The 20,519-nt window shown below is 43.1% G+C and overlaps 1 protein-coding gene across 3 annotated transcripts in view; it reads left to right on the top strand.

The window, feature by feature from the left end:
- LOC106579092 (nucleolar transcription factor 1) overlaps positions 1–20,519 on the top strand; it is a 36,560-nt gene that overhangs the window by 12,124 nt on the left and 3,917 nt on the right. For 2 of the 3 annotated variants that reach the window (XM_014158640.3, XM_014158639.3), the window contains 6 exons: positions 1,779–1,903; positions 2,155–2,350; positions 2,593–2,640; positions 3,449–3,508; positions 4,997–5,044; positions 20,214–20,338. In XM_014158640.3, coding sequence (XP_014014115.3) covers positions 1,779–1,903; positions 2,155–2,350; positions 2,593–2,640; positions 3,449–3,508; positions 4,997–5,044; positions 20,214–20,338 — 602 coding nt within the window. The remainder of the gene's footprint in view (positions 1–1,778; positions 1,904–2,154; positions 2,351–2,592; positions 2,641–3,448; positions 3,509–4,996; positions 5,045–20,213; positions 20,339–20,519) is intronic. The other variant, XM_014158641.3, reaches the window with a different exon arrangement.

Genomic DNA, 20,519 nt, shown 5'->3' with positions numbered 1-20,519 from the left:
TGCCATCATACAAACTGAGGCAGCAGACTTTGAAAATTATTTTTTGTGTCATTCTCAAAACTTTTGGCCACGATTGTATGTAAGGTCCCACAGTTGACAGTGGATGTCAGAGCAAAAACCAAGCCATGAGGCTGAAGGAATTGTCCGTAGAGCGCCGAGACAGGATTGTGTCGAGGCACAGATCTGGGGAAGAGTACCAAAACATTTCTGCAGCATTGAAGGTCCCCAAGAACACAGTGGCCTCCATCGTTCTTCAATGGAAGAAGTTTGGAACCACCAAGACTATTCCTAGAGCTGGCCGCCCGGCCAAACTGAGCAATCGGGGGAGAAGGGCCTTGGTCAGGGAGGTGACCAAGAACCAGATGGTCACTCTGACCGAGCTCCAGAGTTCCTCTGTGGAGATGGGAGAACCTTCCGGGAGAACAACCATCTCTGCAGCACTCCGCCACAGGCCTTTATGGTAGAGTGGCCAGACGGAAGCCACTCCTCAGAAAAAGCCACATGACAGCCCGCTTGGAGTTTACTCTGACCATGAGAAACAAGATTCTCTGGTCTGATGAAGCCAAGCTTGAACGCTTTGGCCTGAATACCAAGCGTCACGTCTGGAGGAAACCTGGCACCATCCCTATGATGAAGCATGGTGGTGGCAGCATCATGCTGTGGGGATATTGTTCTGCAGCAGGGACAGGGATACTAGTCAGGATCGAGGGAAAGATTAACAGAGAAAAGTACCTGCTCCAGAGCGCTCAGGACCTCAGACTGGGGTGAAGGTTCACCTTCCAACAGGACAACGACCCTAAGCACACAGCCAAGACAGAGCTGAAGTACAGAGAGAGAATACATGTACAAATTACCTCAACCTGTACCCCCCGCACATTGACTTGGTATCGGTACCCCCTGTATATAGCCTCGTTATTTTATACTTTAGATTTAGTTCATATTTTCTTAACCTGTTGTATTCGGCGCATGTGACAAAGAAAATTTGATTTGATCCTTAATGAAACCTCCAGAGCGCTCAGGACCTCAGTCTGGGGGGGAAGGTTCACCATCCAACAGGACAACGACCCTAAGCACACAGCCAAGACAACACAGGAGTGACTTTGGGACAAAATAGCTGTGCACCGACTCTTCCCATCCAACCTGACAGAGCTTGAGGGGATCTGCAGAGAAGAATGGGAGAAACTCCCCAAATAGAGGCGTGCCAGGCTTGTAGCGTCATACCCAAGAAGACTTGCGGCTGTAATCGCTGCCAAAGGTGCTTCAACAAAGTACTGAGTAAAGGGTCTGAATACTTATGTAAATGTGATATTTCAGTTTTATTTATTTTTTATTATACATTAGCAAAAAAAGGTGAATGTATGGTCATTATGGGGTATCGTGTTTAGATTTGAGGGGGAATTATTATTTTTATACGTTTTAGAATAATGCTGTAACGTAACAAAACTTAGAAAAAGTCAAGGGTTCTAAATACTTTCTGAATGCACTGTGTGTATTAACGTATCATGAATATTGTAGTGCGAAAACATTTGAGATGTGAATGGCCAACCTTTCACTCCAAAACAGGAGTTGATTTTCTCTCACTTGAGCTCAAACGTCTGCTATGTTGTCCAAAATATTTTAAGGAGAGATTGAGCACATTGCCAACTTTCTACGCTGTGGTTTGAGGATTCCTTAACATTGCTCAGCAATATTGGCCCCAAAAATGACCATTTGTATCGTGGCCTTTAGTCATAATGCTGTCAGAAACATGACACGTGTGTGTTTGTTTGTCCATTCAGACTGTGACAGATAAGGAGCAGCAGCGCATTCTATTGGAGAACAGGAAACGCATGCAGACCTCAAAGTTGGTTGCACAAAAAGGGAAGAAAAATACGTTTCAAGGCGAGCCCAAGAAACCACCTCGGTGAGTATCCCTGGCTGTGGCACAACTGTTTTCTTTTTAAGTTATCTGAGTTTGTGAAAGTACTTCTGAAAGACTTACTTCCTATAGTGTTGTGCAGATGTATCAGAATAAGAGGAAACGATATGCCTTTCAAAAAATATCCAGTAATTTTCCCCACTATTCCCCAGTGACAGCATTGAGTGTGACCCCAACTTCTAGCTTTGAAAACCTTTCTCCACTTCACTGACCCCCCCCCCCCCCTTCCTGAACAGGTGGGGTCACACAGTATTTTACAGCGAGAAGATGGCGGAGCTGAGAGCCAAGTCGAACCACCTCAGCTCCAGGAAGTGCATGGCCATGGTCAGCCCACTGTGGAAGAAGCTGGCCCAGAAGGAACAGGAGCACTACCAGAGAACAGCCCAGGAGAGGGCTAGGGAGTACCAAGTAGAGCTACGCAGCTGGTTTAATGTAAAGTCCATTCACTCTCTGGTTGTTTCCCACTTGGCACCCTATTCCCTAATCCCTATACAGTGCACTACTTTTGACCAGGACCCATAGAGCTCTGGTCAGAAGTAGTGCACTTAGGGATAGGATGCCATTTGGGACAAACCCTCTTTCTTTTAGATGAAATATGACCGCTGTTGTGAGTTGAGATCTATCTGTAAAGTTTTTACTGTTAACTGGTGGTCTTACTATTTAACATTTTTCAGACCATGTCCACAAAGGAACAGGCAAAGTACTTGGATCAAAACCCAAATGTAAGTAGAGATAAAACCGAGAGGAAATTGAGGTGTGTGTGTGTGTGTGTGTGTGTGTGTGTGTGTATAAGGCCCTATAAAATGGTAGATTTTTTTTTTCTTCCCGATTCTGTTTAGTTTTTCAGGTTTCCATTTACCCCAGTTTTTTTTAGGTTTTCCCTCTCAAAAGCACACTTTAATAAAAAATTAATAAAATGAAGTTGGATGTTGTAAGTCCACAACAATTCTTAAACCACATCAGGTGACCACTTTTTAGGTCTAGAAGGAATTTAGATTTTTGGGTGTAGTTAGTGAACCTTTAATTCCAGTGCGGCCCTAGCAAGAGGCTGTTGTTTAGCTGTGTTTTTGTAGCACACGTGATGGTAGAGTTTGTGAAACAAATACCCTCTTGATTGATGCAATTAATCATGATATCATTCTGCCAGGTAAGCATAGGCTACTTTGTAGTTAACATTTTAATTGAGTTTCTTTTCATTAGCATCATCACTAACGGCTACACAAAGTGGTAGAGGTGCGCACCGGTCATACACAGACGTGGAATTCTCTTTGCCTCTTCAGAAAGTTGCAGGAAATACGAATCACTGAAACATTCTGTTCATCTCTTATAATAAACTTTAATTTTCAATACATTTAGTTGATTCCCTAGTTCAATACATTTTAGAATATTCTTGATTTCTGTTTTACTGTCTGGATTCCGTGATTCCTTGCGATTTCCCGGTACCACGGATTTTATAGGGCTGTGTGTGTGTCTGTGGTTGCGATTGGCGTGAGTTATCTTTAGCGTTGATGTTGTGTATCTGTTTTTCAGAAATTGAAAATCCTCGACAACCCAGAGCAGGGATACATGGCAAAGAAGGGCAGGACATCAGTAAGTTAACACACCACACGTTATCACCTCCACATCACCACAACGTGACGGCAAAAGACGTGCTGATGCAGTGCCTTCAGAAATTATTCACTCCCCTTGACTTTTTCCACATTTTGTTGTTACAGCCCAAATTGAAAACATATTACATTTACTTTTTGTCACTGGCCTACACACTATTTCCCATAATGTCAAAGTGGAATCACGTTTTTCAAAATTCATAAAAAATGAAAAGTTGAAATGTCTTACATGGTATTCAACTCCTTTTGTTATGGGAAGCCTAAATAAGTTTAGGAGTAAAAAGGTGGCGGGTATCTAGTCAGTTGTACAACTGAATTCATTGAACTGAAATGTGTCTTTCGCATTTAACCCAACCCCTCTGAATCAGAGAGGTGTGGGGTGGGGCTGCCGTGGATGTCATGGATGTCGATCCACGTCATCCACGCCCGGGGAACATTGGATTAACTGCCTTGCTCAGTGGCAGAATGATAGGTTTTTACCTTGTCAGCTTGGGGATTCGATCCAGCAACATTTCGGTTACTGGCACATACATACAGTGCCTTTGGAAAGTGTTCAGACCCCTTGACTTTATCCATATTTTGTTACGTTACAGCCTTATTCTAAAATGGATTAAATCGTTTTTTCTCATCAATCTACACACAATACCCCATAATGTCAAAGCAAAAACAGGTTTTTAGGAATGTTTGCAAAAAATACCTTATTTACATACACTACTGTTCAAAAGTTTAGGGTCACTTAGAAAGAAAAGCAGTTTTTTTTTTTGTCCATTAAAATAACATCAAATTGATCAGAAGTACAGTGTAGACATTGTTAATGTTGTAAATGAAATGCTTTAAATGCTTTAACAAAGTACTGAAGGTCTGAATACTTATGTAAATGTGATATTTCAGTTTATGTATTTTTATTATACATTTGCAAAAAAAATAACCTGTTTTTGCTTTGTCATTATGGGTTATCGAGTGTAGATTTATGAGGGGGTAAAAAACGATTTAATACTTTTTACAGTAAGGCTGTAAGTAACACAATTTGGAAAAAGTCAAAGGGTCTGAATACTTTCCAAATGCACTGTGTATATAGTTTCAAACAGTGTATGCACATCAAATGCTTTGCAGGTGCTGGGTATGTTGTAAAGATTAGATACCTGCACGCTGACAAATGCTCTAGTTGTTTCTTTGTACAACATCAGCCTGACGAAGACCTTCAGGTCGAAGCATTGCACAATAAAACTCCTGGAGCGTTCATTGGGTATTGTTTATTTAATATTTATAATACTTAGAACTGCAACAAGTGCTCCTATGGGGCGGAATCCTAACTTGACATGGTCTGTGTCCCAAATGGCATCCTGTTCCCTTTAAAGTGCACTACTTTTGACCAGGGCCTATAGGGTTAGGCATCATTTCAATGTAAGGGTTAAATCCCTCACTGATGTCCAATGAGGATTTCAGCCAGTATCCGCATGTTTCTCTCTAGGACTCAGAGGATCACATCGACACATCCAGTGATGAAGATGACTCTGAGGTTGGAATAGACACTTTTTATTTTTATTTAACCTGTTAAGGACAGACGTTCTGCCTGCGGAACCCCTATCCAACAGCCAATGGCATCGCACGGCGCGAAATACAAATCCAACTAAAATACCACAATTCAATTTTCTCAAACAATCAACTATTTTACACCATTTTAAAGACAAGACTCTCGTTAATCTAACCGCTGTCGTGTCTTTGGCTATGCCGGATTAAGTGATATGACATGCTAACCTATAAAATCCTTTCTCTGTAATTAATATTACCTGATTAAGCTAATCATGTAAATGTAATTAACTAGAAAGTCGGGGCACCACGGAAGAACGTTTATAGAGCCGTTATCTTCCGAATAAACTCTTAAAATACTTAGTCATATTTTACATCGATAGCAGTCAATATTAACCCTTATCTTATTTTCAGTTTCATAATGAAAGTTGGAAATTCTTGGCTATCTTCACGAACCCTGGCTAACAAGTTGAATCAGCAATGCAAAATTGGGTTTAATTATTTATTTACTAAATACCTAAACTAATCACACAGAATACAAATGATGTCATACAGAAAACGTCCTGGTGGACGGAACCTGTATCATGGCTGGTTACACAAAGGAAAGGGGGTTGGGCTTGAATGAAAGAGCGGGAAGACTTAGGAACGAAGAAACAGCAGCTATGCTATCGTAAATACATTATCTTATGCATTCTAAATTACCGCCCATTTGGAAAAGGAAAATGCAATAAATATTTACTCTGAGCTGCGCTTCGGTAGATTGGTCGTAGATGCTGGCCGGGTTGGCCAAAAGATCTTCCTGTCCTCGGAAGAATGTCTCTGGTGGTAAATTGGATACGTGGTGGTATCTTCGTCTGTTTGTTAGACTGGATCCGTCGTCCGTCTTTTCCTAGCCCCCGTCTACAGCGGCCGCTGCTAACTCAACGCCTAGGAAGTATCACCTCTGTAGTGAATAAGCTCAAAGTTCATACCATTCGCCACCAAAGCTCACGCCGATGTTGGCTTAGTTCTGTACTTGACATGTGTGTCCTTCTAACGTAGAGGCTGCAGACCTCACGTACTGGAACAACCTGGTTATCTTTTCGTCAAAGGCTTATATAGTGGAGAGGGGGAAGGATGTGTTTCATCGTTTATAACCCCTCTTCACAGGGGTGGGCCACTGATCAAGCAGGGCACTTTCCTTATGAAAACCCAAATCTCTCATTTGGAAGCTAAAATTACATTTAATCTCCTAACAAACAATTTCAATATCAAACATTTAAATTGCATAACAATTCCATGTTACTCTGATAACTAGAGGGTGTATACTTTCTCAGGTACAGTTTGTCGTCCTGTCATCAGTCATAATGTCTCAGATGACAACCGAACCTTACATACATACTCATTACGTTCCAAAGCATATTTCCAACTGGTTTTATTACCAAAATATGGTTCCTTTCCCCATTTGTTTGATGTTCCCAGACTCTCTATATTTAACACCGGCTATTCAAGTCCTTCAGTAGGGTCAGAGAGGGGAAGGGAGAAAGGTATTTATGGGGGGGGGGGTCATAAACCTTACCCACAGGCCAACGTCATGACAGTCCCCCCATGTTGGGTTCAATCTTGCGATTAACCTGCATGTTGTAAACCAACATAAAAATGAACGTGGGTTGTCCTGGTTGTGGATCATCGTTGTGGTCCCCATCTGGCGGTCGACCCGGGTAGGGTGTCTGCGAATGAAGAAGTCCGCTCCAAGGCTGGGCAGCAGATGTCCAGTTGGTGGTTGCTATTGCAGTCCCCCCTCTGGTGGTCGACCCGGGTAGGGTCTCTGCAAATGAAGAAGTCCGTTCCATGGCTCGGCAGCGGATGTCCGGATTGGGATCGCCGTTCCGGACCCGTCGTCTGGTCGTCCAGACTGGAATATCTGGGCAGTAACTTAGGCAGATGTTAACGCACACACACACTCATGAAATATATCATTACATTTCCTCCCAAATGAGCGGCGTTGTGGCACTAACTGATGGTTGTATGGGGGAGTTGTTTATGGCTTTATCACTTTCTATGTGCCGAAGAAAATGAAACAAAATGAATGAAAGCATAAACAAAACAAAATATAGTTATGCCACCTTAATCATCTAATTGGACTGTATTATATCTACGTCCATGATCTTGGCAAAATGACCCTATCATGGCATTGTCTAATGTCATATTTAGGGCTTTCCTAATTTGCGTGGTGGCGCTTAGGGTACTATCCTAAGTTGACAACTATATGATAAGTCTACAGCTGTAAGGCACTAGTTTTGGGCAGTCTACAGGGATGACCTATTGACTTCTGGTTAGAAAACTGGTGAGTGCTGTAGAGTCAAAGGCCTAGAAGTAAATGTTCAACTTTACTAAGGCTGGTATTTTGCTTGGACCCTTAAGTGATCCTAGCATAAATCCTAATTGGATGTTCCGTTGTGCATGTGCGTTTATGCTTACACAATCGCGCATGTCAAGGGAAGAAAACCAAGTATCCTGGCAGATTACAACTTGTTCAGAATGAGTCTGACGTAGTCAGGTAATTTTCAGGTCAATGCCTGGAGGTCAGTCAGAATTGGTGTCAAGGGAGTCTGTAGTGGTTTTACTACCAGTCACTGTCTTCCACTATTGTTGTGGCGATAGGTATGAAGTCTATTTCATAGCTATGTTATCCACGGAGGAGCTAACCTCACGACGGAAGTACTCTAAGTATTAGACCAGTCGTACGTGGTGTGATCATGGTTTGTGACTTCTAATAACTTTTCTCCTGAACGGAGGGTTCTATTTATTAGTGGCATGTGTTAACCATTGGAAGAGTGCAATGGAGATTCCCTTCCCCGTGTTGCACTCTTGAGTGACTCCTATGTCGCTATTATCAATAGCAATTTAACTTCTGAGTGTTGCTGGACTGACTGTGGTATTGGTACTGGTATTCAAGGGGTCCTGTTGTCCTACCGATTTATTCTGAAATATTATCTACCGGAACACATGATTGGAGCATATTACTAGCTGTATTGTAGTTTAACCTACACATGGCAAGGAATGATTATTGTTGCCATTTGTTTTGGAGGTGGACAAGTCCACTGGACTTGTTTTACGACCAGTGTGGTACACCTCAGTACTATCTTAGATGTGTTCTAAGATAATCCCAGTCTAGGGGCCTGTCTGCTCCTCACTGTTCTCATAGGGGAGTTTACAACTAGATTTGATTTATGCTCTGGTGGCCTCGTACGGTGTTGTGTGTAGTCTCGACCCCCCCCCCCCCCCCCCCCCACCGGCCTCGATGAGGCTCATCATGGGTCTGGGCTACTATTCCCCCCCTTTGTGTCTCGGGACCCCCCCACCAGCGGGTGGTGTTGGTGTCCGAGGCGCAAACGAAAAGGTCGGACCCTATGTACGAGTTGTCAGTGGCCGCGTTATTATGAGAATGGCTGTAACCTTTCAACCAAATCTCTTGGTGTTTGTGCTTCAAAGCACTCAGTGGCTGTCGAGGTATGTCAGTCACCACCACGTCCGCGTGTGGCAACCTCTTCAGTACCTGCAAACTGAGACAAGGATATCGGTCTGTGATATCGCAAAGTGTTTAACCAGTGGGAGTCATCGGGTCAGTTGCTGGACTGACACCATTAGTGTCATTGTAAGGGTTGACAGTCCCCCACAAAGCGGAAGGTGTATCATCGGAAGCAGAGTATACTCTGCGCATCAATGTTTTTCTTGCTGAGACGGCCGCAGTGCTTGCGGAAGTGTCCGAAGGGCAAGAGAAGTTCATCTCAACTACCGTATTGCACGACTGCAAGGAGGAGGGAAGTTGCTCATTCACAGAGACAGCTGGCTCGAAATCATGAAAAGAATGGTCAATCAGATTGGCTGATGGAATGTGTCGAGATATCGTAATATCTCCTTGGATCGGATTCTGCACCAAGAGGTTTCTAAACGTCTTTTTCCCAAGCGGTGCTTTCGACAGATACCCCTCGTGAATGACTGCATTGCAGCTAGCGTTAGGGGAAGACAGTGTGGTCAGTGGAGAAGGCACTGTGGCCTGTGACCATACCTGGTTGGTTTTCCAATCCATCAATGGGAGTAACCGATCCATCAAGTCTGCTCCAAGTAGCAGGGGTACAGTTTCGAGGCTGGTAACATACACAGGGTGAACGAGCGATACGTCCTTGAAGTGTAGTTTCAGCATGACTCTCAACGTGAGAGGCGAGGTAATCTGAGTGACCCCTCGAAGTGTAGTTTCGCATCGCTCCACTTTCAACCAACGTTTAGTTGGCTTCAAAGCCCTTTTGAGATCATCAAACAATGTTTGAGAGATGAGTGATATTGTCGCACCCGAATCCATTAGCGCATGACAAGCTAAGCAGTCCTCCAGGACTGTTTCCAGGTATGGCCATTTAGATTCGTGGTTAGTGGACATATTCCCCACAAAGTGGAGTGGTCATTCGCAATGACGTGATGTGCCATGTCTGTTCAAGATGGAAGCAGATTGACTTTTCCGATTTTGAGTGGGCTTGGCTTTAACGAAGCGTTTGACCTTTTTCTTCGCAACTTTTGTATCAGAGTCTATAGACAAAGCCCGGGGGCTTGTTTCTTGATCAAGCGGGCCCTGGATAGGGTCTTGAATGAGAGCGGGAGAAATTTGAACTTTAACGTCCTTGCTATGGGTGTTAATTCCTGCGGACCCGGTGTCCGGTAATTCCCCGTCTAGTCCTTGTGACTTATCTTTTACCCTTTTCTCAAATTGTTCTCGCTTAAGTTCTTCCCGTAGTGGGACTTCTGGAGAACATTGGTCTACGTTTTGATCGTCCTTCAACCCTTTGTTACCCTTGTGCTCTGACACTTTGTGTGGGTTGGGTGCAGGAACGTAGCGAACAGGTCGATTTGTAGCAGTAGTCGTTTTGAAGGCGACGTACTTTACAGTTATTTCGACCGTGGCGGTTATTGGAATCATGGTTTCGTGGTAGAAACTGTTGTTGTGCGTCAGCTCTCGACGCTCCAATACCTGATAATGCACCCTCTAACTGGAGTGAGTGCTCCTGGTCAAACTTCAAAACCGAGTGGTCAGGGCTCTTAGCGTTGCGAGCTTTTGATGCCTCAAAAGCTGTGCTTGCAAGCTCTGAGTTGTAAGATAGGCAAGCCAACGTGGACTGCAGGGCCCAAGTAGGTAATGAAGGTGGGATACATGTTCGACAGAAACATTTGTTTGAATGGTAACAGCTCTTCCATTCCTGTTTCCGTGAGTAGGCCAAAGTAAGCTGAACGAAGCCTATGATAGAAAGCTTGTGGGTGTTCGTTCCGAGCTTGTTTGACCGTGTTAGCCAGTGAGCTATCGTGTTTGCGAGTCGCAGAACCACTGAATTCTAATTTCAAAGCTGTGGCAAGTTTAGCGTAGTCATTTAGCACGTGTTGCTGTTGTAGGCGAATGAACCTCGTCACGTGTCTATTCGACGTTCGCTTCAACAGGTAAACCCTGTCAGAACCCGTAGCATTCGGGTAGCCACCCAACGCGTCCTCTGTCAGCTAGGAACGTCTCAGTATTGTTTGGCTGACCTGGAACGGGGTCAAAGGTGGGGAAATTCTTGACGAGTTTGTCAAGGTATTCCGCGCCAAGCGGGCGGAGAGGGTTGGCTTCATCCTGTGGAGAAAATGGGGCCAAGAGGAGAAGCCAAGCTTTGGCTTTGTTGGCCAAGAGGCTCCATATTACTCAGTGCTGAATGGCCAAGAGGAGAAGACTGAGGGACACATGATGGAGGCAGTGTCTGAAACCTATCGTCTTCACTCCTTTGAGTACCGGACTCCGGTTGCTTGGATGGGTAGTCATGCTGTAGAGCGTGACCATTCTGGACTTCCTCCAGATGGTACCTAAGGGTGGTCTTCTGCTGCATTGCAGAGTCCACTTGAGCGCTTAGAGTACCAATTTTGGACACGTGAGTGTCACACCTGCTCCTTTCGGTCTCAAACTTATCTGTCATGGTTTGCAGATAGAGGTCTCGAGTACGGAGCGAGAGATTCAGTGATGAGATTTCCTCTGCTTGCTTAGAAATCAATATTTCCATCCTCATCACCTGAGTTCTCTCATCATTCATTTGGTCAGCAACTTCAATAAGTTCTGCTGATTTGTCATCCAACTTTGTCATTGTGTTCATCAACTGATCGTCTTTGGTCTGCAGAATTTGGAGTAGAACATTGTTACCTTGAGTAACGTTCAACAAAACTGCCTGCATGTTATCAAATTGCGCGTTCCTGTTTGTAGATAACTCGACAGATTTATCTAGTTTGGCGTGGACTACATCGCATTTAGTTTTGGCTAAATCGAGTTGTTCCTGCAGACGATGATTTTGTTGGAGAGTTTGTGCTCGTTCATCGTCATAAGTATTTGCAATTACTTTTAATTCTTCCGATTTCAAACGCAGTTCCTTGACTAGCAGAATGTTTTCATTTCCTGCTTTTGTCAATAGTTGCTCAGTTCTCTCCACCTTTGCCCTCATGTTAGTCATGTCTTGCACGTGCTTCAGCTGTGCACTGTGGTATTGGATCGATGCCAACCTTTGATGGCGATACATAAGTGCTAAAGTGGAGAGAACCGTCACAAAGCCTGTGTTTGATGGTTGATTTTGGAGAGCGTTCGCAATTTCGGCTGTGTTTTCGCTAATGTCATAATTAGGGTTGGTATCCCTGCTGAGGTCAGAGATCGATCCTTTTATGGGTTGAGGTTCACTAATTAGCGGAGGAGTGGTGACCACCTCCTTTGGTAGCTTGCACATTATTAGAAAAATCACACAGGAAGCGGCGCAGGTCCTAATCCAGGCACTTGTCATCTCCCGTCTGGATTACTGCAACTCGCTGTTGGCTGGGCTCCCTGCCTGTGCCATTAAACCCCTACAACTCATCCAGAACGCCGCAGCCCGTCTGGTGTTCAACCTTCCCAAGTTCTCTCACGTCACCCCGCTCCTCCGCTCTCTCCACTGGCTTCCAGTCGAAGCTCGCATCCGCTACAAGACCATGGTGCTTGCCTACGGAGCTGTGAGGGGAACGGCACCTCCGTACCTTCAGGCTCTGATCAGGCCCTACACCCAAACAAGGGCACTCCGTTCATCCACCTCTGGCCTGCTCGCCTCCCTACCTCTGAGGAAGCACAGTTCCCGCTCAGCCCAGTCAAAACTGTTCGCTGCTCTGGCACCCCAATGGTGGAACAAGCTCCCTCACGACGCCAGGACAGCGGAGTCAATCACCACCTTCCGGAGACACCTGAAACCCCACCTCTTCAAGGAATACCTGGGATAGGATAAAGTAATCCTTCTAACCCCCCCCCTTAAAAGATTTAGATGCACTATTGTAAAGTGGTTGTTCCACTGGATATTATAGGTGAATGCACCAATTTGTAAGTCGCTCTGGATAAGAGCGTCTGCTAAATGACTAAAATGTAAAATGTAAATGTAAAAATTTAGAGGAAAAATGTTCCTATTTTTTTTTCAATGTTTGGGTTTGGAATTCATTGGAAGCTGCAAAGACAAGTTTAATCTATTCATAGATGTTGACGAACCATCAGTACTGTACCAGTAATGTGGAAGTTGGACGTGAATGAATTTGCAAAAGCAAATTGAATTAATTAATCAATGCCAATGATTAATCCTACCTGGGTAGGCTATCTGGGTATTAAACTTGAATTAACCTGAGAGGTTGCTTCGTCCAGGTTAATATGGGAAGTTTAAAAGTGTCTCATTTGATTGCAAGAACATTAAGGTATGTTCAACAATTTAACTTATTAAATTGAATGAGATGATAATCCATACAATCTCCATTGATTGAATATCATAAGTGTAAACAGTAGTTCAAATGTTGGGAACACTCCCCACTATGGTACACTTCTTCCTTGGGCCGAAGCCACATGGGATTCCCGCGGGGGCGGGACTTCTGTCAGTACTGGATTACTGAATGGGTTTTGCAAAAACCAAATTTTACTGATTGATCAACTTTAATGATAAATCAAACCTGTATAGGCTATTTGGGATTTAAACTTTAATTAACCTGAGAGGTTTATTCATCTAGGTTAATGTGGAAAAAAGATTACAATGTCTCATTTAGAAAACTCATCAATTTGGATATTATTTAAAAGATCCACTTGAGAATGTAAATCTGGCAATTTCACTTATTAGTTCAATTGAATAAGACATCGATATCCGTCTGGATATCACGAGTAACGACTTGAGTGTCACCTGACTAATTCTTCTTGAAGGAAAGTACTGGTGACTCTTCAGAGGTCCCTGCTGGCACACGCTGACGTGCATCTCCAGTGTCACTGTTCTCAGCCTGACCACTAACAAATACTCCTGCTGTTCTTAGCCCAGAGACAGGAGACACGTCATTCCACTTTCTGGCGCCTTCTGAGAGCCAATGGAAGCCTTAGAAAATGTCACGTTATAGCACAGATGCTGTATTTTCGATAGAGATGCTACAGGTTTATTTGAACAGTGAGAGACAGAATAACAACAAAAAATTTCCAGAAAAACACATGTTATAAAATTATTTGCATTTTAACGAGGGAAATAAGTATTTGACCCCTCTGGAAAACATGAGTTAATACTTGGTGAAAAAACCCTTACATTTACGTCATTTAGCAGACGCTCTTATCCAGAGCGACTTACAAATTGGCCTTGTTGGCAATCACAGAGGTTAGACGTTTCTTGTAGTTGGCCACCAGGTTTGCACGCATCTCAGGAGGATTTTGTCCCACTCCTCTTTGCAGAGCTTCTCCAAGTCATTTAGGTTTCGAGGCTGACGTTTGGCAACTCGAACCTTCAGCTCCCTCCACAGATTTTCTATGGGATTAAGGTCTGGAGACTGGTTAGGCCACTCCAGGACCTTAATGTGCTTCTTCTTGAGCCACTCCTTTGTTGCCTTGGCCGTGTGTTTTGGGTCATTGTCATGCTGGAATACCCATCCACGACCCATTTTCAATGCCCTGGCTGAGGGAAGGAGGTTCTCACCCAAGATTTGACGGTACATGGTGTCGTGTCTTTGGGGTACCATTAAACTGAAGACATGTTTATCAATTAACTCCCTGTAATTATTATCACGCGATTAAACTGATTAATCGTTTAATTGTAATTAACTAGGAGATCGGGGCACCAAGGAAATATTCAGATTACAAAGCTATAATTTTCCTAATATAACTTTCCTATATTATAACATTATATTCTATTATAGTATAGGCCGATTATCTTCTGGTTTAAATGGTGTATTTTACCTCGCGTCCAGTCTCATTCCAAACGTCGTAAATTGTTGTATCTGCACGAACCCAGTCTTTACTAAGTGTCATCCATACATCAATTGTCTTAAAATCATTTATTCACTAAACTAAGTCATTCACAGAAAGTATACAAACAGTAATTATCATCACAAAGAATTGGTAGAGTAATGTGGTCTAAACAGGCATGGCTGGTGTCTTGTCGAACAATGGGTCGTAAAATGTTCAGCTGAGGAGGTATACAGTTCATTAATATTAACAATTGACATGCTAATCCTTTGCACATGCACGCTCACTCATTTGAGAACAATTGCAATCAATATATATTTACGCTCAGTGTGTCGTCGGGATCCTTGTTGGAGCGTCGTTCGGTTGGAGAGTTTTCTCTCTCTCTCTCGGTTAGAATGGATCTTTCAAAGCGACATTCATTAATGTCGTCATAGAATGGATGTTTCGTTGGTCTTCGCGTTCAATGATATAATTTACTTAGCTGCAGACTAATAATTAATATCAAAGACTTGTTCTTATTCTGTCGGTATCAATAGTCTAAAAGTTAACCACGTGGTATAGTTCACTTTCAGTAGAGTACTTGGATGGTCAAACCTATTGGCCAACTCACAATGGAGTGGAGGCCGGGGTCTGAAGAAAGTAGATCAGGCTATGGTTTTATAGTGAACATGTCACATGACACCTGGTCCTGTCTGTGTCCCTGGGGGCGTGCCGATGACTGAGTTAAGCTTGGTACAGAAATATAATTCTATCACATTAACATCAGTACATAGCATCTCAATGTATTACAAATAGCTTTATCCTTATTAATACATTCTATACAACCATGTTGATGCAAGTCTCAAGGCTGAGGCTATTATATAAACCGTTTTATGGTAATATGGCTATATTGTCTCTTCTGAGTATCACAAAATTGTACCAAGCGGACCAGTTCGTAGCTGGATTCTTCACCAATCTTCCATACCTTCTCCAGAACACAAATGTCATTCGGTTCCCCAATTCTGTGAGTTGGAAGAATTTCCTGTGTCTCTCTATGGGACCCCTCTGTCTCAACTGGGCCATGTGGTTGTAAGATTCTCCTCTGGAATTTTACAACCCTTTCACACAGGGCCTGGGTGGGGGGAGGTAGGTTGGGGGATGGTGCAAGGGGGGAGGGGGTCAACTGTCCTCCCTGTACTCAGAGGCCAACGCCATGACAATGGTCCCTTTTGATGCGGTGAAGTTGTCATGTCCCCTTAGCAGAAAAATACCCCCAAAGCATAATGTTTCCACCTCCATGTTTGACAGTGGAGATGGTGTTCTTGGGGTCATAGGCAGCATTCCTCCTCCAAACACGGCGAGTTGAGTTGATGCCAAAGAGCTCCATTTTGGTCTCATCTGACCACAACACTTTCACCAGTTGTCCTCTGAGTCATTCAGATGTTCATTGGCAAACTTCAGACGGGCATGTATATGTAATTCTTGAGCAGGGGGACCTTGCGGGCGCTGCAGGATTTCAGTCCTTCACGGCGTAGTGTGTTACCAATTGTTTTCTTGGTGACTATGGTCCCAGCTGCCTTGAGATCATTGACAAGATCCTTCCGTGTAGTTCTGGGCTGATTCCTCACCGTTCTCATGATCATTGCAACTCCACGAGGTGAGATCTTGCATGGAGCCCCAGGATGAGGGATATTGACAGTTCTTTTGTTTATTCCATTTGCGAATAATCACACCAAATGTTGTCACTTTCTCACCAAGCTGCTTGGCGATGGTCTTGTAGCCCATTCCAGCCTTGTGTAGGTCTACAATCTTGTCCCTGACATCCTTGGAGAGCTATTTGGTCTTGGCCATGGTGGAGAGTTTGGAATCTGATTGATTGCTTCTGTGGACAGGTGTCTTGTTTACAGGTAACAAGCTGCGGTTAGGAGCACTCCCTTTAACCTCTCTGGGCTAGGCGGGACGAATTCGTCCCACCTACGTAACAGCCACTTGAAGCCTGTGGCGCGATTTTCAAAACCTTAAAAATCCTATTACTTCAATTTCTCAAACATATGACTATTTTACAGCTATTTAAAGACAAGACTCTCGTTAATCTAACCACACTGTCCGATTTCAAAAAGGCTTTACAACGAAAGCAAAACATTAGATTATGTCAGCAGAGTACCAAGCCAGAAATAATCAGACACCCATTTTTCAAGCTAGCATATAATGTCACAAAAACCCAGAAGACAGCTAAATGCAGCACTCACCTTTGATGATCTTCATCAGATGACAACCCTAGGACATTATGTTATACAATACATGCATGTTTTGTTCAATCAAGTTCATATTTATATCAAAAAACAGCTTTTTTACATTAGCATGTGACGTTCAGAACTAGCATACCCCCCGCAAACTTCCGGGGAATTCGCTAACATTTTACTAAATTACTCATGATAAACGTTCACAAAAAGCACAACAATTCTTTTAAGAATTATAGATACAGACCTCCTCTATGCACTCGATATGTCCGATTTTAAAATAGCTTTTTGGTGAAAGCACATTTTGCAATATTCTAAGTACATAGCCCAGGCATCACGGGCTAGCTATTTAGACACCCGGCAAGTTTAGCACTCACCATAATCATATTTACTATTATAAAAGTTTGATTACCTTTTGTTGTCTTCGTCAGAATGCACTCCCAGGACTGCTACTTCAATAACAAATGTTGGTTTGGTCCAAAATAATCCATCGTTATATCCGAATAGCGGCGTTTTGTTCGTGCGTTCCAGACACTATCCGAAATGATAAAGAAGGGTCGTGCGCATGGCGCAATTCGTGACAAAAAAAATCGAAATATTCCATTACCGTACTTCGAAGCATGTCAACCGCTGTTTAAAATCAATTTTTAATGCAATTTTTTCTCGTAGAAAAGCGATAATATTCCGACCGGGAATCTCCTTTTCGGCAAACAGAGGAAAAAATCACAAAGACGGGGGCGGTCAGGTCACGCGCCTAAGCCCAGAGTCCCTTGATCGGCCACTTGAGAAAGGCGATAATGTGTTTCAGCCTGGGGCTGGGATGACGACATTCAGGTTTTTCCCGGGCTCTGAGCCCCTATGGACGACGTAGGAAGTGTCACGTTAGAGCAGAGATCCTTAGTAAAAGATAGAGATGGAAAAGAAGTTCAAGAAATGGTCAGACAGGCCACTTCCTGTAAAGGAATCTCTCAGGTTTTGACCTGCCATTTGAGTTCTGTTATACTCACAGACACCATTCAAACAGTTTTAGAAACTTTAGGGTGTTTTCTATCCATATGTAATAAGTATATGCATATTCTAGTTACTGGGTAGGAGTGGTAACCAGATTAAATCGGGTATGTTTTTTATCCAGCCGTGTCAATACTGCCCCCTAGCCCTAACAGGTTAAGAGAAAAGTACCTGCTCCAGAGCGCTTAGGACTTCAGACTGGGGTGAAGGTTCACCTTCCAACAGGACAACGACCCTAAGCACACAGCCAAGACAGAGCAGAAGTACAGGGAGATAATACGTGTACAAATTACCTCAACCTGTACCCCCCGCACATTGACTTGGTACTGGTACCCCCTGTATATAGCCTCGTTATTTTATACTTTAGATTTAGTTCATCTTTTCTTAACTATTTCTTGAACTGCGTTTTTGGTTATGGGGTTCACGGTCAGATACCTGTTGTATTCGGCGCATGTGACAAAGAAAATTTGATTTGATCCTTAATGAAACCTCCAGAGCGCTCAGGACCTCAGTCTGGGGGGAAGGTTCACCTTTCAACAGGACAACGACCCTAAGCACACAGCCAAGACAACACAGGAGTGACTTTGGGACAAAATAGCTGTGCACCGACTCTTCCCATCCAACCTGACAGAGCTTGAGGGAATCTGCAGAGAAGAATGGGAGAAACTCCCCAAATAGAGGCGTGCCAAGCTTGTAGCATCATACCCAAGAAGACTTGCGGCTGTAATCGCTGCAGGTGCTTCAACAAAGTACTGAGTAAAGGGTCTGAATACTTAAATGTGATATTTCAGTTTTATTTATTTTTTATTATACATTAGCAAAAAAAGGTGAATGTTTTGTCATTATGGGGTATCGTGTTTAGATTTGGGGGGGGGGGGGGGACATTTCATACATTTTAGAATAATGCTGTAACGTAACAAAACTTAGAAAAAGTCAAGGGTTCTAAATACTTTCCGAATGCACTGTGTGTATTAACGTATCATGAATATTGTAGTGCGAAAACATTTGAGATGTGAATGGCCAACATTTCACTCCAAAACAGGAGTTGATTTTCTCTCACTTGAGCTCAAACGTCTGCTATGTTGTCCAAAATATTTTAAGGGGAGATTGAGCACATTGCCAATTTTCTACGCTCTGGTTTGAGGATTCCTTAACTTCCCTGGGCAAGCGTCCCACCCTAGTCAACAGCCAGTGGAATCGCGTGGCGCGAAATACAAATACCTCAAATGCTTTAACTTCAATTTCTCAAACATATGACTATTTTACACCATTTTAAAGACAAGACTCTCGTTAATCTAACCACATTGTCCGATTTCAAAAAGGCTTTACAGCGAAAGCAAAACATCAGGAGAGTACCCTGCCAAAAAGAATCACACAGCCATTTTCAAAGCAAGCATATATTTCACAAAAACCACAGCTAAATGCAGCACTAACCTTTGATCTTAATCAGATGACACTCCTAGGACATTATGTTATACAATACATGCATGTTTTGTTCAATCAAGTTAATATTTATATCAAAAAACAGCTTTTTTACATTAGCATGTGACGTTCAGAACTAGCATACCCACCGAAAACTTCCGGTGAATTTACTAAATTACTCACGATAAACGTTCACAAACATAATTATTTTAAGAATTATAGATACAGAACTCCTTTATGCAATCGCGGTGTCAGATTTTAAAATAGCTTTTCGGCGAAAGCACGTTTTGCAATATTCTGAGTACATAGCCCGGCCATCACGGCTAGCTATTTTGACACCCACCAAGTTTGGGACAACCTAAACTCAGAATTACTATTATAAAAATTGGATTACCTTTGCTGTTCTTCGTCAGAATGCACTCCCAGGACTTCAACAACAACATGCTGTTTTGGTTCCAAATAATCCATAGTTATATTGAAATAGCTCCGTTTTGTTCAGGCGTTCAGGTCACTATCCGAAGGGTGACGCGTGAGCGCATTTCGTGACAATTTCTTTAAAAATATTCCATTACCGTACTTAGAAGCATGTCAAACGCTGTTTAAAATACATTTTTATGCTATTTTCCTCATAAAATAGCGATAATATTCCAACCGGGCAACGTTGTATTCATTCAAAGGCAGAAAGAAAAAAATAGAGAATTCTCATAAACGCGCATCTCCAGTGTCACTGTCACCAGGCTGACCACTCACAAATTCTCCTGCTGTTCTTCGCCCAGAGACGGCAGACACCCCATTCCACTTTCTGGCGCCTTCTGAGAGCCAATGGGAGCCTTAGAAAGTGTCACGTTACAGCACAGATGCTGTATTTTCAATAGAGATGCAACAGAAGGACAACAAATTGTCAGACAGGGCACTTCCTGTATGGAATCTTCTCAGGTTTTGGCCTGCCATATGAGTTTTGTTATACTCAGACACCATTCAAACAGTTTTAGAAACTTTAGTGTTTTCTATCCAAATCTACTAATTATATGCATATTCTCATTTCTGGGCAAGAGTAGTAACCAGTTTAAATCGGGTACGTTTTTTTATCCGGCCGTGCAAATACTGCCCCCTATCCCCAACAGGTTAACATTGCTCAGCAATATTGGCCCCAAAAATGACCATTTGTATCGTGGCCTTTAGTCATAATGTGGTCATAATGCTGTCAGAAACATGACGTGTGTGTGTGTGTGTGTGTGTGTTTGTCCATTCAGACTGTGACAGATAAGGCGCAGCAGCGCATTCTATTGGAGAACAGGAAACGCATGCAGACCTCAAAGTTGGTTGCACAAAAAGGGAAGAAAAATACGTTTCAAGGCGAGCCCAAGAAACCACCTCGGTGAGTATCCCTGGCTGTGGCACAACTGTTTTCTTTATAAGTTATCTGAGTTTGTGAAAGTACTTCTGAAAGACTTACTTCCTATAGTGTTGTGCAGATGTATCAGAATAAGAGGAAACGATATGCCCTTCGAAAAATATCCAGTAATTTTCCCCACTATTCCCCAGTGACAGCATTGAGT

This window comes from Salmo salar, chromosome 19 (genome assembly GCF_965601325.2).
Source record: "Salmo salar chromosome 19, fSalSal1, whole genome shotgun sequence".
NCBI lineage: Eukaryota > Metazoa > Chordata > Actinopteri > Salmoniformes > Salmonidae > Salmo > Salmo salar.
The sequence above is the reverse complement of the archived record's forward strand: the minus strand, read 5'-3'. Positions and strand labels throughout refer to the sequence as shown.